This window comes from Micromys minutus, assembly GCF_963924665.1.
Source record: "Micromys minutus genome assembly, chromosome: X".
Lineage (NCBI taxonomy): Eukaryota > Metazoa > Chordata > Mammalia > Rodentia > Muridae > Micromys > Micromys minutus.
The window spans coordinates 13,813,754-13,828,255 of NC_137970.1; the positions used below are offsets into that span (position 1 = coordinate 13,813,754).

The following is a 14,502-nucleotide window of genomic DNA, read 5'->3' on the forward strand; positions in this document are numbered from 1 at the left end:
GAATACTGATTTCATGGTGCTCAGTTGTCTACCAGTTTATTTACAGTCTATTCATAGTCTTTCTGGCACAGTGTATACAGGGAATCAGTATGGGGTGATTTCTACTCAAAAAAAAATGCTGTGTGTTCTACATCTGATTTTCTATCTTTATCGGGACTTCAGGGAATAAACTACAGAGGTTAATTTAGCATTATTCATCCAAATTAGGAATTATACACACAATATACACATACACATATATATGTATATATCCTTTAGTTCAAAAACTCCACTTCTATGAATTTACTTGTTAGCAAAGTATCCATTACAAAACCAAGAGCAGAAACAAGAGAAGTGACAATTCATAGAAATTATTTCCCCCAAATTGCAAGGTCTGTATGCTCATGGTGAAATACATTGGTAATCCGGAACAACTCTGCCTACTCTGTAGCCTACTTTCTTCCTAGAGAGAAGGTGGGAAAGCATAATACAGCCACAAGGGTCTAAAAAGATAACATTCTTCTTTATAATTAAAATATTAGAAACAAATGGTGTAAAATATTTTTTATTTTAATACGAATATTTAACAAGAATGAGGGAAGAGGCCTTTATGCATTATCTTCATGATAACAAGGCACTAGCACCTGTGTGAGAATGATAAAATTATATATTCCCACATGCTTGATTTTTTTTTACAGAGAATATTCTTGGGAAGATAAACCTAGACAATGCATCCAGGAATATCAATTAAATGGCTGCAGGAGCTGGTTGCTCTGCTTCTTTCTTCCTCATTTGAAGTCAGGTGACCCTATTACCCACTTAGAAAGTTAATTAGATGAAGATTTCAAAACTAGGACTTAGAATGTAGCACTGGGTAGAGCACTTGCCTAGCCCAGGAGACGCTCTGGTTTTAATCCCTAGCACCACATAACATGCTGTGGCAGTGTACACCCATAATCCTAGAATTCAGAAGATGCAAGTAGGATGGATCAGAAAATCAAGGACATAGTTCACTATGTAGTAAATTTGAGGCCAGCCTAGGATATGTGAGATCTTGTCTCAGATCAGGAAAATAAAATGATTTCTACGAACATGCACATGAAAATAGCTGACCTTTGGGCACGGTAGATGTATTTGGAGTTTCCTGTAAGACGGTACAGAAGGAGGAAAACATAGGCACTGCCAGCCACACCGTGGCAAATCCCTGGCCCCTTCTTCAGCAGGCCTTTCTGCCATGTCAGCTCCCCACACCGGATGCATGTGTCCAGATACTGCGGTTTCTTGGAAATGAGATATGCTTTGGCAAACAGATAAGCAATTCCTGTAAAAACATCAAAGACATAGGAGGTGACTTTCAGGATTTAATAAGGTACAGTTTCTCAAAGGTATACACCTCACGAATCTCCACAGTGTTTAAACCGTGGCCTGAAACACTGCATTTCCTTTGGTTTTCCTTTTGTTTTTACATTCCTAGTTACATCTCCAATAAGAAGGCTTCTAGGTCCTATGCTTTTGTTAGCAAGACTATGCAATGTTCTCCATGAAAGTATGTTTTTTTTTTTTTTTTTTTTTTTTTTTTTTTTTTTTTCCCAGGATGATTCTCTCATGGAGCTGGCTTCTGGAGAAAGATAAACATTTCAACTGAAGTACACCAACTAATATGATCTATTATTTTTTACAAATGACTTAATATTCAATAATGCATATATACTGGTAAACATTATCCACATAGGGCTGTTCGAAAGGGCCATTTACACAGCTTACTAATTACCCCCATGGAAGTTCATAATTTGCAATGTTTACATATTTTTAACAATACCATTCTCCTTAAGAGTAAAACTAGGAGTCTTTCCAAGATTAACAGTGCAAAAATATCAAACAACCTCAATAAGAGGTCTACTCTAGCTTTGAAGTGAGCCCTTCCCATGGGTGGTGTTCCGTTGAAAGAAACGTTCTTTCAAAACTTGCCAACAAAGGTGATACCCTAGTACAGAAGCCAGAGCAGAGCACAAGAAGTGACAACTGTTCATTGACATGATCTTCTCCAAGTTGCTATGTCTGGATGCTCATGGTAAAAGAGATTAGTGATCCAGGATGACTCTGCCTCCTCCTGCATAGCCTACTTCCCTCCTATGCAGGAAGCAAAAAAGGGCTAAACCTGCTGAGTAGTACTGGGATTCACGTTCAGCCCCCTCCAAGATTCTATAAAAAGAGGGAGTGAAAGATTTGACTGGAGTAGGTATCTTGATGAGCTCACCCACTAAGATACTCTCTACCTTTTGTTGCCTTTGAACAAGGCATTTATATACAGCTTAATAGAGAAGAAGTTTTTATGTGGCCATAATACAAGGCAAGTGTCAAGGGCAAAGGAGCTCACCCCTCAAGGGTCCCATGCTAGCTTTTTGCTATTGCTATATTGAGATTATTAATAGCTTCCTTAAATTGGTTCTTCGTTTCTTGTACTAGGTCTCCCAAATTGCATAGCTAGTCCTGGCACGGAGGAATATGAAATACATGCTAATGATCGCATATTCCCTTCAGGTAGAAACTTGTGACTAGTATAAACTAAGGCATGTGTCCGTGTTGCTGTTGGGACATGTGGTGAATGGCATTCATTGTCAGGGAAACGAGAGATATCAGACAAAGTGGAATTGTCCTGGGGGATTTCTGTGGTTTGTAAGCTACAGAGGAAACTCTGGGCCCAAGATGAGGCAAGGAAAGCATCTTAGGTACCAAGATCATACAGGCTACTAGGTTCAGAGGCGTGAAGACTAAACTACTGGATCAGTGTGGAAGCATCCTTCCCATGGGCCAGTACGGTAGAAGAATGAATTCAGATTATTAGCTGGTATGCTAGCTTCTGGTAGGCATTTTAGACTGTATACTGTGGGTAACAGGAAACTCCTAAAAGTCTATTATGAAGGTGGTTGGCTTTGGTTTATTGCATAACAATGTGATCTCCCCCCAACTCGGTATTGTAAGAAAAGACCTAAAGAAAGGCAGGATAGCTCTGAGCTTGTTTTGTTGGCAAAAAGGTGGAAATAAAACTCACCAACGAGTAAGTTCATAGGCTTTGTTAGCTGTTCAGATACGAACTGAGCAGAAACTATGGCAGATGAAGATTTCAAAATGCTACCATCTTTAATGGCTTTCAGAGCTTAATCTCACTATGTTTAGACAAATATAGCCAGGGAACACACAGGAGGGCTGGAAGGAAAGGCAGTCATCGGCTAACCTAGTACTGGAGTATGCAGGAATCAGTGGGGTGCCCGCAAGTATGAAACATCTGAGTTCTTGTAACAGCTGGCTGCTAACAAAGCTCCTGGATTCCCATCTTTGGGGATTTCCTCACAGGCAAACACAAAGCATGTACTCAACCCTCCAAAGTTTACTATCACAGATAGACACAAATAACCTGCCCCCTTGCCTCCAGACAGAACCAGATTTTTCGTATATCTTGTGCGTATCAGCATCCCTGGATATCAGAGTAAATTGAAAGCCACATTTTCTGGTTTTACTTAGTCTCTCCGTCCTACAACCCTGTGGCCTACTAGGTTCCCCTGAGAGTATGCTCTGCTTCCAGACACTCAGAAAAGATTGTGTTAAGTGAAAACTGTTTCAGTCAAGGAAAAGCTAATGGGCTCCATATTATACAGGTGCCCTAACATGCTACAGAAAGCCCTTCATGATCAACATCTTGCGTGTCTGCCAACCTCTTCTCCATTTTCCGACTGAAGCTTTTCTTGTTGGTAAAATCAAATTACCTACAGTGCTCCCATCCTTCTTAGCACCCATGTTATTCTTGGAAGAAGCCTCCTGTTTTTCTTGGCACAACTTAACCCAGGAATTGCTTTCCTAGGAAGCCTTCACTGAATCTGGAAGCAGCATGAGAAATCTCTCCTCTTGCATCCGGTCTAACAGTATATATAATGTAACACTTATACAGAACCAACTTAAAACCATCTGTTTCTGCATCTGCCTCCACTACTATAAGGCACACCGGCAAAGAGCAGGGATTTTATCATATTTGTCCTTTTTATTCCTCGTATTTTTGGTGTGGTGTATTGCTACCAAATAGTCCCACAAATGTCCATTGGCCCTGTGATACCTCATTTATTCCCTAGCAGAAGCTGGAAGCAGAGCAAAGATTTGAAAAAGAAGATAGACCCAGATGGTTTGTTATACCAAGGCAGTAGTCTCAGACAACATACAGATCCTAAGGTTCTGGCCAGGGTCAAAAGTCCTTTATTAAAGCCTGGGATCGCAGAATGGTATATGTATAGGGATCTTGAAAATGTTCTAAATTTGTCAGCTCCTACTTTGACCTTAAAAAAAAAATCCAAGGCTTCTGACTCTTAAGGGGAAGCAAGTCATATTTCATTGACAGTGATGGTACCTATCACAGAATTTTCCTAGGGTCACTAATTAGCATTCAAGGATATGAACACAAGTCAGTGATCGTATATGACTTTGTCAAATACAGCCAGGAAATTCAATTATTATTTAATAAAGGTTTCAATTTTATTATGATTTTAATTGATATTATGTTTTAGTTCTATTTTTAATTTTATTTTAATTATAATTTAATAGAGATAGTTTGGGAGGCCAAATCATTGAAATGTGAGATCTCCAGAGTCTCGTCACAGGTAGAGTACACTCCTTTCAACCCACGGTAGGTGTGTAATTTTGCTGAGTCATTACAAAACTTAGTTACCAACATGCACTTCAGGAGCTCTGCTTCTTTATTCAAAGTCACCTACCCAAGAGCCTTTGTGGGATGCATTGTTAAAACTGCTCACACCTGTGTCTCACCCCGAGTAAAGGAAGCATGCCTGTCAGCGTTACCAGAGTAACGCTGTAACCAGATGCACTCGGGAAGGTTATTTTAGCCACAGCATTTGTTTTGGTGATTTTGCAAATGACTTCTCTCCTGTATTTCAGAGTGCTCAAGGTTATGAAGGGATCACATGCGTCTTCCTGCAATACTTTATTGAGTTTAGTGAGAAAAAGCTGCATGTCACTATGGGTATTTATAAATGTGGGTGTTTCTAAAAGCATCTGAGATATATCCCTTGGGAATGGCAAAGGTCCAAGTGTAAAAATATGTCAATGATGACAAAAATATCGAGTTCATTTCAGATTCTTTTAAAATGATTTTTCTCAAGGTCACTTAACTGGTCAGTTATAGTGCTACAATTAGACTCCAGAACTGTTAAGTTATGCTTAATAGTAATACATTTCATGCATAATAACTTGGGCATATGTGGGGTGGGCTGAAAGAAAGTCACTGGAAACAGAGGCATAGATAAGGTATCATTAATGAAGTTCCACGTTGTAGATTATCTCTGGCAGGATTTGAATCACAAGAATAACTTGTCATCCCAAACCATCTGTGCTGTTCGTAAGTCTATTTCTCAAAATATTTTTTCTCAAACAAACACAATTATCTTTCTAGCCAATTTCCTATTGGATTTGGGGAAATTTTTTTTTTTTACTGTAGTCAACTTCAGCAAGAACTTGACTGTCTTTGACCTGCGAATACCAGTTTTATAATCATGCTTAGGTGAGGGCTAGCATTAGCAGAAATAATGGGCCTCATTTCATTAGGGAATTGTTTTGCTTTGTTTTATTTTGATACTTCAGTGACTACATTGACTTAATAGTTCTTGTTTTGGAGCAATGTATTTATGCTACTCTTCTCAAAACACTTAGCATGACTGCTAAAGGATAAAGCAAGTCTCTAATGTCATGAATCCTAAGCTACGATATCAAAGTCCATGGCCTGCCAAAACACCTGGTACATAGAAAAGATAGAACAACAGCCATTTAAGCATCTACATCAAGAATAGGCTTGTCCCTATTTCGTGTGGCTAAGGACGAGGTGCTCTTGAATTCTCAACCCAGAGAATAATTCTGATGAACAAATGTACAAACCTAGTCCTAAGTAGCGGCAGCACTTGGGTGCTGAGGCTGGAGGATTGGGAGAGTCGGAGGGCAGCCTGGGCTGCAGAGTCCGGCCTGCTGGGGATTGAGATTAAACGTACTATACATAAATGGAAGAGATCCTGAGAATGGCAGTGTGTGGAGAGGTGAAGAAAATCCCTGTTCCTCGTGATCAATCCTGCCAGGTCTGTACAAATGCAGGTCTGTAAAGAGCTCTGGAAACACCTTCCCATCTTCTCTCTCAAAGGGCTGTGAATTCCCTCAGCCTTCACCTAACCACTTTTAGGGAAAGTGGGGGATGGAGAAGACCTCAGAAGTGAGGACTTCACTTCCTCTGTCCAACTGCTGCACAGACCTTGCTTGTCTTCTTAATCATTTTAAGTTATGGATTATGTTCTGTCAAGTCAAAAGAGGAACTTTTAAGTCATGCCAAAAATTATAATTTTTCAAAGACTTGTGATTCTTTTTTGTCAAAATCTTGAAGACAAGAGCCAATGAGAACCGATTGTTCAAAGAACCATTCAGCATTTCCCACCAGCCATATCTATCTAGCATCAGGAAGTCCCACAAAATGACCAGATTGGGTGATGATTGCCTCCTTAAGAGCATGCAAACAGTGACGATTGCTGAGCAATCACTCAGAGAAGCCAAACTGGACAGAGGACTCTCAGATAATTCCAGCCACCTGGAGCTTTCTGACCTGATTAGCTGAGCTCAGACTCCTTAAACCTCAAGCTTGACAACAGTAGGAAGGATCTGGACCACTTTCTGCCTACCACTACCTGTTCTGGAACAAGCAAGGAAACCCTACTGAGAGAGCCATGACAATCAGTCACATGGCATAAAATCTGGAATTCTCTATGCTAATGAGGTATGCAGATAGGCCCTGAGTGTTCAGCTAATGAGCTTCCCTTCCTGGGCATTTTTTCCTCTCACAAAAGGTATTTAATTCCCGGTTCACCCCAATAAGGTGTATACATTCTCATCCACCATCAAATAAAACAGGTGTGATAAAATAATAAAAGAATAGCCTTGTCTATTCATTTTAGTAAATTATCTTCATACTCTGGCAAGGGCTTTTACTAGCACACCGAGTCCTTTTAAACTATTCTACATTTAATTTGGAACATCTCCAAAATTCAAGGATGCTGGGATGTTTGGAGAATATCCAGAGACCATCACCAAAAATGATTAAGAGGGACAGGAAATAGAATTATTGAGCATAACAAGACACATTATTTCCAGGACCGTAAATAAGTGCTGTTTTCCCCCTAAAAGGTCAAAGCAAGAAGTAATGGGCACAAATTATACCTGGCAGCAGTTACCCTGAACATAATGTACTATGTCCTGGTACTTTTATAAATACAATTTGCCAGTCCTTCCTTAGTTAAATGTGGCAGGCAGAGAAAATACTGCAATAGGCAGTGGCTTGTATTACTCATCACTTCAAACTGTATCAAGGAGAAAACAGAACTCCAGTTGGATTAAGGAACATTAATTAAAGGTGGAAGGGAGGCAATAAAAATCAGGAAACAAGGCAAAGATAAATAAAATGTAATCTAAAGTCATGCTCTTTGGTTTGAAGCAGCCTTGCAAAACTGAACAACAATATCAACCAACCAGACCCCGCCAAAGCTCTCATGACTAAAACACCATCTAAAGAGTACACATGGAGGGACCCATGACTCCAGCTGCATAAGTAGCAGAGGATGGCATTGTCTGGCATCAATGGAAGGAGAGCCCCTTGGTCCTGTGAAGGCTTGATGACCCAGGATAGGTTAACGCTAGGCCACTGAGGCAAGAGTGGGTAGGTTGGTTGGGGAGCACCCTCATAGAGGCAGGGTGAGGGAGGATTGGATAAGGGGGTTGTGGAGGAAACTGGGAAGAGGGATAACATTTGAAATGTAAACAAATAAAATATCAAATAAAAATGAAAAGAAATCTGGAAGGTAAAAGTAATTATAAACCAATATACACATGTGGAATTGTCAAAGAACAAACTTAATAGCTGCATTAATTGATATTTCAATCTCTTTCTCAAATCAACTGAATTTGTTTTAACTTCTTTTAAATTGTTCCTTCTCCAAAAGAGTTGTTGGCAGTGTAATGGTATTTGTTAAAGGAGAAGTAGTTAATAAAGTCTAAGTTTCAAGGCTCAGTTTCATATTTCACTGGAGATGGATTTTAATTTCTTTAGAAAATTGATTAGTTGTTACTGGAAAGACTCAACTGAACACAAGTTTCAAAATGTCGCATCTCATATTTAAAGGCTCACAAAAATTTCATAAAGGTACTGATTAAATACATATTGTGATTTACAGGCTGTGAGTGGACCTGAGATTAGAAATTTACAAGCTGTCATGCTAATAGGCCAGGGGCCACCATATAAATGATCAGGATGCAGATGAACACCTTCATTGTAGCAAAAAGGGCTTTGAAATGTAGCATTTTATTAGCAAGTTATATAAGTGTAAAATTAACACTGAATTTTAAACATTGTCATAATTTTTAACGTTTTATTGGATATTCTATGTATTTACATTTCAAATGTTATCCCTTTTCCCCTTTTCTATTCCCCCTCCCTTTTCCCCTTGCTTCCATGAAGATGCACCCACTCCCAACTACCCACTCTCACCTCAGCGCCTTGGCATTCCCCTACACTGGGAAAACAAGCCTTCACTGGAACAAAGGCCTCTCCTCGCATTGATGCCAAACAATACCATCCTCTGCTACACATTCAACTGGAGCCACAGATCCTTCCATGTATATTCATTGGTTGGTGTTTTAGTTCCTGAGAGATCTGGGGGTTTTGGTTGGTTGACACTGTTGTTCTTCCAATGGGATTACAAATACTTTCAGCTCCTTCAGTTCTTTCTCTAGCTCCTCCACTGAGGTACCCATGCTCAAGAACATCATAAAATTGCAAAGCTTATGTAAGGCAAAGGACACTGTCAATAGGACAAAATGACAGCCAACAGATTGGGAAAAGATCTTTTCCAATTCTACATCTGATAGAGGGCTAGTATCCAATATATAAAAAGAACTCAAGAAGTTGACTCCAGAGAATCAAATAATCCTATTAAAAATGGGGTACAGAGTTAAACAATGAATTCTTAACTGAGGAATATCAAATGGCTGAGAAGCATCTAAGGAAGTGCTCAGCATCCTTAATCATCAGGGAAATGCAAATCAATATAACCCTGAGATTCCACCTCACACCAGTGAGAATGACTAAGATAAAAAACTCAGATGACAGCAGATGCTGGCAAGGATGTGGACAATGAGGAACACTTCTCCATTGTTGGTGGGATTGTAAGTTGGTACAACTAGTCTGGAAATAATTCTGGTGGTTCCTCGGAAAATTCTACATAGTATACTACCCATGGGCCCAGCTATACCACTCCTGGGCATATACCCAAAAGATGCTCCAACATACAAGGACACATGCTCTATCATGTTCATAGCAGCCTTCTTTATAATAGCCAGAAGCTGGAAAGAACCCAGATGTCCTTCAACAGAGGCATGGATACAGAAACTGTGGTACATTTATACAATGGAGTACTACTCAGCTATTAGAAACAATGACTTCATGAAATTCCTAGGCAAATGGATGGAGCTAGAAGCTATCATCCTGAGTGAGGTGACCCAATCATAAAAGAACACACATGGTATGCACTCACTGATAAGTGGATAGTAGCCCAAAAAGCTCAAAATACCCAAGATACAATTCACAGACCTTATGAAGCTCAAAAAGAAGAAAGGCCTCAGTCCTTCTTAGAAGGGAACAAACACTCATGGGAAGAAACACAGGGACAAATAGAGGAGCAGAGATGGAAGGAAAGGCCATCCAGAGACTGCCTCACCTGGAAATTCATTCCATATGCAGCCACCAAACCCAGTCACTATTGCTGATGCCAAAAAGTGCTTGCTGACAGGAGCCTGATATGAATGTGTCCTCAGAGGCTCTGCCAGAACCATAATGACACATTTCTATATTTTAAAAAAATGTGTACTCTCATTTTTTCAGTGCTCTAGATTGAACCCAGGTACTTCTTTGTCCCCGACAAGTGTTCTACCAACACCACTTTGCCCCAGCCTAACCATGTCTATTGTTCAATTAGTATCTTACTGACATAATACGATTTAGTTAATATATGATTAAAATAAATCTTACCCATTTCTATTTGCTTTTGAGCATGGAGACACCCATTCTTTTTGTGAGAATCAAACCCAGTATTCTGAGTGTACTAATCTCTCAGTCTTACCACTCAGATACCCTTAAAGCTTGCCCACATATGCAATTCACATTACATTTTAAGGGAACACTTGCTTAACATTATGGATGAAGAGATGTACTTTTTCAATCTATGGAATACTTTTCAGAAGGACCTTAAAGATTAAGGCATTTTTAGTTTTCCCAAATTTCAACTTGATACCTATGACCTATGGTGAGAAATACTCTCAAATATTATAACAATGGGTCCCCCTCCCCCCGCTTTGTGTAAGCTGGATGAATGACCCTGCTTTCAGACAAGAGTATGTGGGAGACCTGGAGCTCCGTGACACCAGTGGACTAGTTCATTCTCTCTCTCAATGGTCTCTCCAAGCTCTGGTGGCCAATTGCAATTCTGTTCCTGCTCCATGAGGAAGTCCACACACTGCCACACCAGCTCCTGATCCGAAGGTTTCAGATGCTCATGGTAAGAAAGGAGCATCTGAAGGATGGACGAAAGGCCATGAGCTGCCCCTGTGTGGACAAAAAAAAAAAAAAGCATCACTTATCCAACAAGGGAAGTCATGGTTTGACTTAGTAAAAGAAAGCCATGAGATCTCTTTTTAATTAAAACATTACTTGAAAGCACATATAGTATCATACCAACTGAGTTGTTAAAAAAATACTACTACTTTTGTATATAAAGTTTTATTGGAACATAGTTATAGTCATCCATTTGCACATGGATGCAGTGCAGTGCTCTGTAACAGGTCTGTATCCAGAGTATATATGGCAACTTAAATGGGCAAGATGCTGCCTAGGGATTTTGTTAAACATTGTTTCTATGTATGTCTTTTTGCGAGCTTGCGGAGACAATGAAGGTTGAACCTTTTCTTCAGACTCTTATCTACCATGAGAGGAGTAACTCTGAAATGTGCTTCGACTCTGCCTGGAACTTACAACACTGACCTTTTTAGATCTTGATTTTTGAGCCTTATAATCCTTTAGGCCAATTCCTTTATTATTTCTTCATTATTTATACAAACACACACCATTCATGTAAATATTTCTGTATTACCTGACATAGACGACCTAGACTATATATATAATGCATACTCTATAGTCTTAAGAGGAAGCTTAAGTTTTCAGGAAAGTATTTCCCCATTTACCAGAAATTTGGTTTATAATATGTATATCAATGGCCAGGATATTAATCTGTCTTTTAAAAAAACCAATTATTAATAAAATAATCTTAAAGACACTGCTGGCACCCTGACATATTTGGTACCTTATGCTCCATACTTTGTACTTTATATGTTTATTCTTTTGCCTGAGGTTTCTTTTTTGGACACAAAAACATGCTTAATACACAGAGACAAGGCAGAATTCATACGCCATGGATATTCCAGCCAATAAAACAGGGAATGAATCGATAAATGCACTAATTCCCTCAATCTTTGAGTTAGACAACTCTGAGGTATGTCCCATATGACCTCTAAGAATCCCCAGTGGGACTGAACCTGTCCAGTCTGAATATGAAATATTTCCTATCAAATTATACAGTGGATTCTTGTTTTCCACTAGATGGTATTATTTGGGGATGTTGAGGAAACATTAGAATGCGGGGCCTATCTGTAGTAAGTCAAAGATAAGTAAGTATGATTGAGGGTCTTCAGGCCCTCCTCTCCTCTGACTCTTATATACCATGAGAGGAGTAACTCTGACATGTGCTTAGATACCCCTGCTACCAGAATGTTCTTCCCTAATATGGGACCAGAATAAATGCAGTCAAGTGACAACAGAATTGACTTTCAAAAACCAGGAGCAAAAAAAAAAAAAAAAAAGTCTTAAAGTCTTTCTGCCCTTAAGTTGTTACAGTAGGCATTCTTTAAAAGCAATTCAAAAGTCTAACACAGAGCCTCTGATGTCTAGAACTGCTCCTTATATAGCAGTAGGTGAAATTCTTTCTCTTCCTTGTCTCATTTCTCCACCCACTTCTCAATCAATGCTTTTTAGGATTACATTTCAAATGAATTTTTGTATTCAAATCCTGGTTTAAGGTCTGGTCCTTCAAAGACTTAGGAAAAATTTCGTTGAGAAAACTCTAATGTTGCTCATTAGCCATTCACCACCTCCTTTGGGTACCCTCATTAAATGCAGGCTCTGTGGCAAAGGTCCAAGGATTACAAAGCTAAATGAATGAATCCTCATCCTGAATGTACACAAAACCTGACAGGGCAGTTATACAAGTGAGTCACAGATTATAATGTGATATGGTAAGGACTTCATTAACAGTGTGGACATGATGCCATGATGTCACCCTATTTGCTTCAAGGAAACATACCTGAAACATGTCAATGATTCTTAAGATAAGCTTTGACAACCTTTCCCCCAAGACACAAAGAGTTTTGAAGACTGTTAAAAGCAGATAAAGGGCTTGTGGGAAGGGAAATGTTCTAGGCAAAAAGGAACATAAACAATGGTTTAAAGGGGAAAGGTTGCTTTGTGTGTGACAAACTACACTAGACAGAGGATAGAGGAACGAGACATGGTTTAAATGTGACTTTCAGAGGGCCTTCCAAATCTTGCTAGGGAGTGTAAGGACGAAAACTGGGAGGAACTCCATTTTTCTTCACTTTTTTGTTTCTTACAAAAATCAGAGCTCGATGTTATTCATTGTAGTTTAGTTGCCTGTCACCAAAGCCTTAGTAGATTAATCTTACTCCCTTACTCAAAAGCATTACTTAGAATCCGTGTGACAAGTGTTCACCATATGTCAACAAAGTTAAGTAAGCTATGTCTGGTGATATATGCCCAGTTCCTTGTGAGGCTAGGGCAAGATATCTGATATCTTAGGCAATGTATTGAGACTTCTATCTCAATTAAATAAATAAAAGTTTTCGTCTTTAAGAAACATGAATATTAAAATAGTTACAGTTATGTCTTTCAGGTTATGAAACCATATTAAATTATATCTCAATTTTTGTTTTCAAATGTGTTAAAGCCATTCTTATTCCTGAATAATAATGGCCTATGGCCAAACTAAAAGCACTCCTTTACTAGGTGTTACCCTGAGAGACTCTCTCCAGCCTAGAGTGAGTGCCACTCACCCAGGTATTCCGTTCCGTAGTAAGAATACATCAGGGGGAATGGTTTTCTTTTCTTCAGAGCATACTGCTTCCCGGAGTCCAGAATTGCCTGGCATATTGCTTTAATTTGTGTTGGGCTCAATACCTGAATAAAGAAAGAAACCAAGAAGCCAAAGTCAGAGCAGGACCTTTATCTCTGTACCCCTGAAACATGAAAAAGGCCAACGGTATATTGCTACAATCCTCTTCCAGAAGACTTTATTTGCCACTCCTTCTCCTTATTTTAATTTGAGTTTATCTGCCGTCTTCAGATCGCTTGAAACAGGCACCTTTGCTGTGATAGGCCGTTATAAAATGCCAAGCCTACCATCCTGGTGTTCTATCATTAATCTCTGTCACTGGGACAAGAATTTTCTCAGAAAAGAACAAATGCTGAGGCTGATGGATCATGTTAATGAAGCCATGGCTCCAGACACAATAGGTGTTTCAAGGCTCGCCCAGACAGCAGGCCTGGAGTTTGAGCTGGTTAGGCTGTGCTTATAAAGTCACATTTACACAACAAGCTTCTGCTTGACAAATTCAGAGCTGCCACTCGCATTCCCAGAATGAAAGCAAAGTTCGATTTTGCCAAGACCAAAATCATTTAAACGCCAGAAGGACTTTGAATAGAGAGAGGCTGAAATGCAAGGACTGGGAGTCTTCCATTTTCTTCAAACTGTCCATAATCAGTTTCAGGATTGTGGAGGAAGAGTAAAAGGTTCTCAAGCCTCCAAAGCATCAGGGAGTTTCTTAAGAATCTCCTCTGGTTTGCTCAGTGTTCTGTGACCTGTCTTCTCTTAGGGGCCAACAGGATGCTTGCTTTGGTTTGTATCCCCTATCACCAGGCTTCCTGTTAGGATGAAACACTTGCCCTCCTGCTGCCTTAGTTCTGGTTCATACTAGACTATTACCCCTTAAGAGCAAAGATTGTGACATGTCATCATTTTTGATCCTTGGTGCCAAACACAGAAATTGAGATTGGGGGAAGAGGGGGCTTTGGCAACAGATAAGCAAGTTCTATATGAAGTCTAAAATACAGAGTTCTCCCTCCCTTAACCCACGTCTCTCTCTTTGCCTTCTTTTTGTGGTCATTTCTTAAGCTCGTGCAAGTTTACTGTAGGGGTTGGCACTAAGACAGTGACCATGATTGACATGGCATTTGCTCTGGGGGACACCGAGCTTCTCAAATGGCAAATGTGACTAGAAAAGAACGGGTTAGGTTGACCTGGATAAATGGCA

At 39.6% G+C, this 14,502-nt stretch overlaps 1 protein-coding gene across 1 annotated transcript in view; it reads right to left on the reverse strand.

The window, feature by feature from the left end:
- Positions 1-14,502, reverse strand: part of LANCL3 (LanC like family member 3) — a gene marked incomplete at both ends in the record, with an annotated part of 117,152 nt that overhangs the window by 14,581 nt on the left and 88,069 nt on the right. Inside the window, 3 exons of the mRNA XM_080910821.1 lie at positions 1,093-1,300; positions 10,472-10,669; positions 13,246-13,369. Of these exons, the coding sequence (XP_080766947.1) occupies positions 1,093-1,300; positions 10,472-10,669; positions 13,246-13,369 (530 nt within the window). The remainder of the gene's footprint in view (positions 1-1,092; positions 1,301-10,471; positions 10,670-13,245; positions 13,370-14,502) is intronic.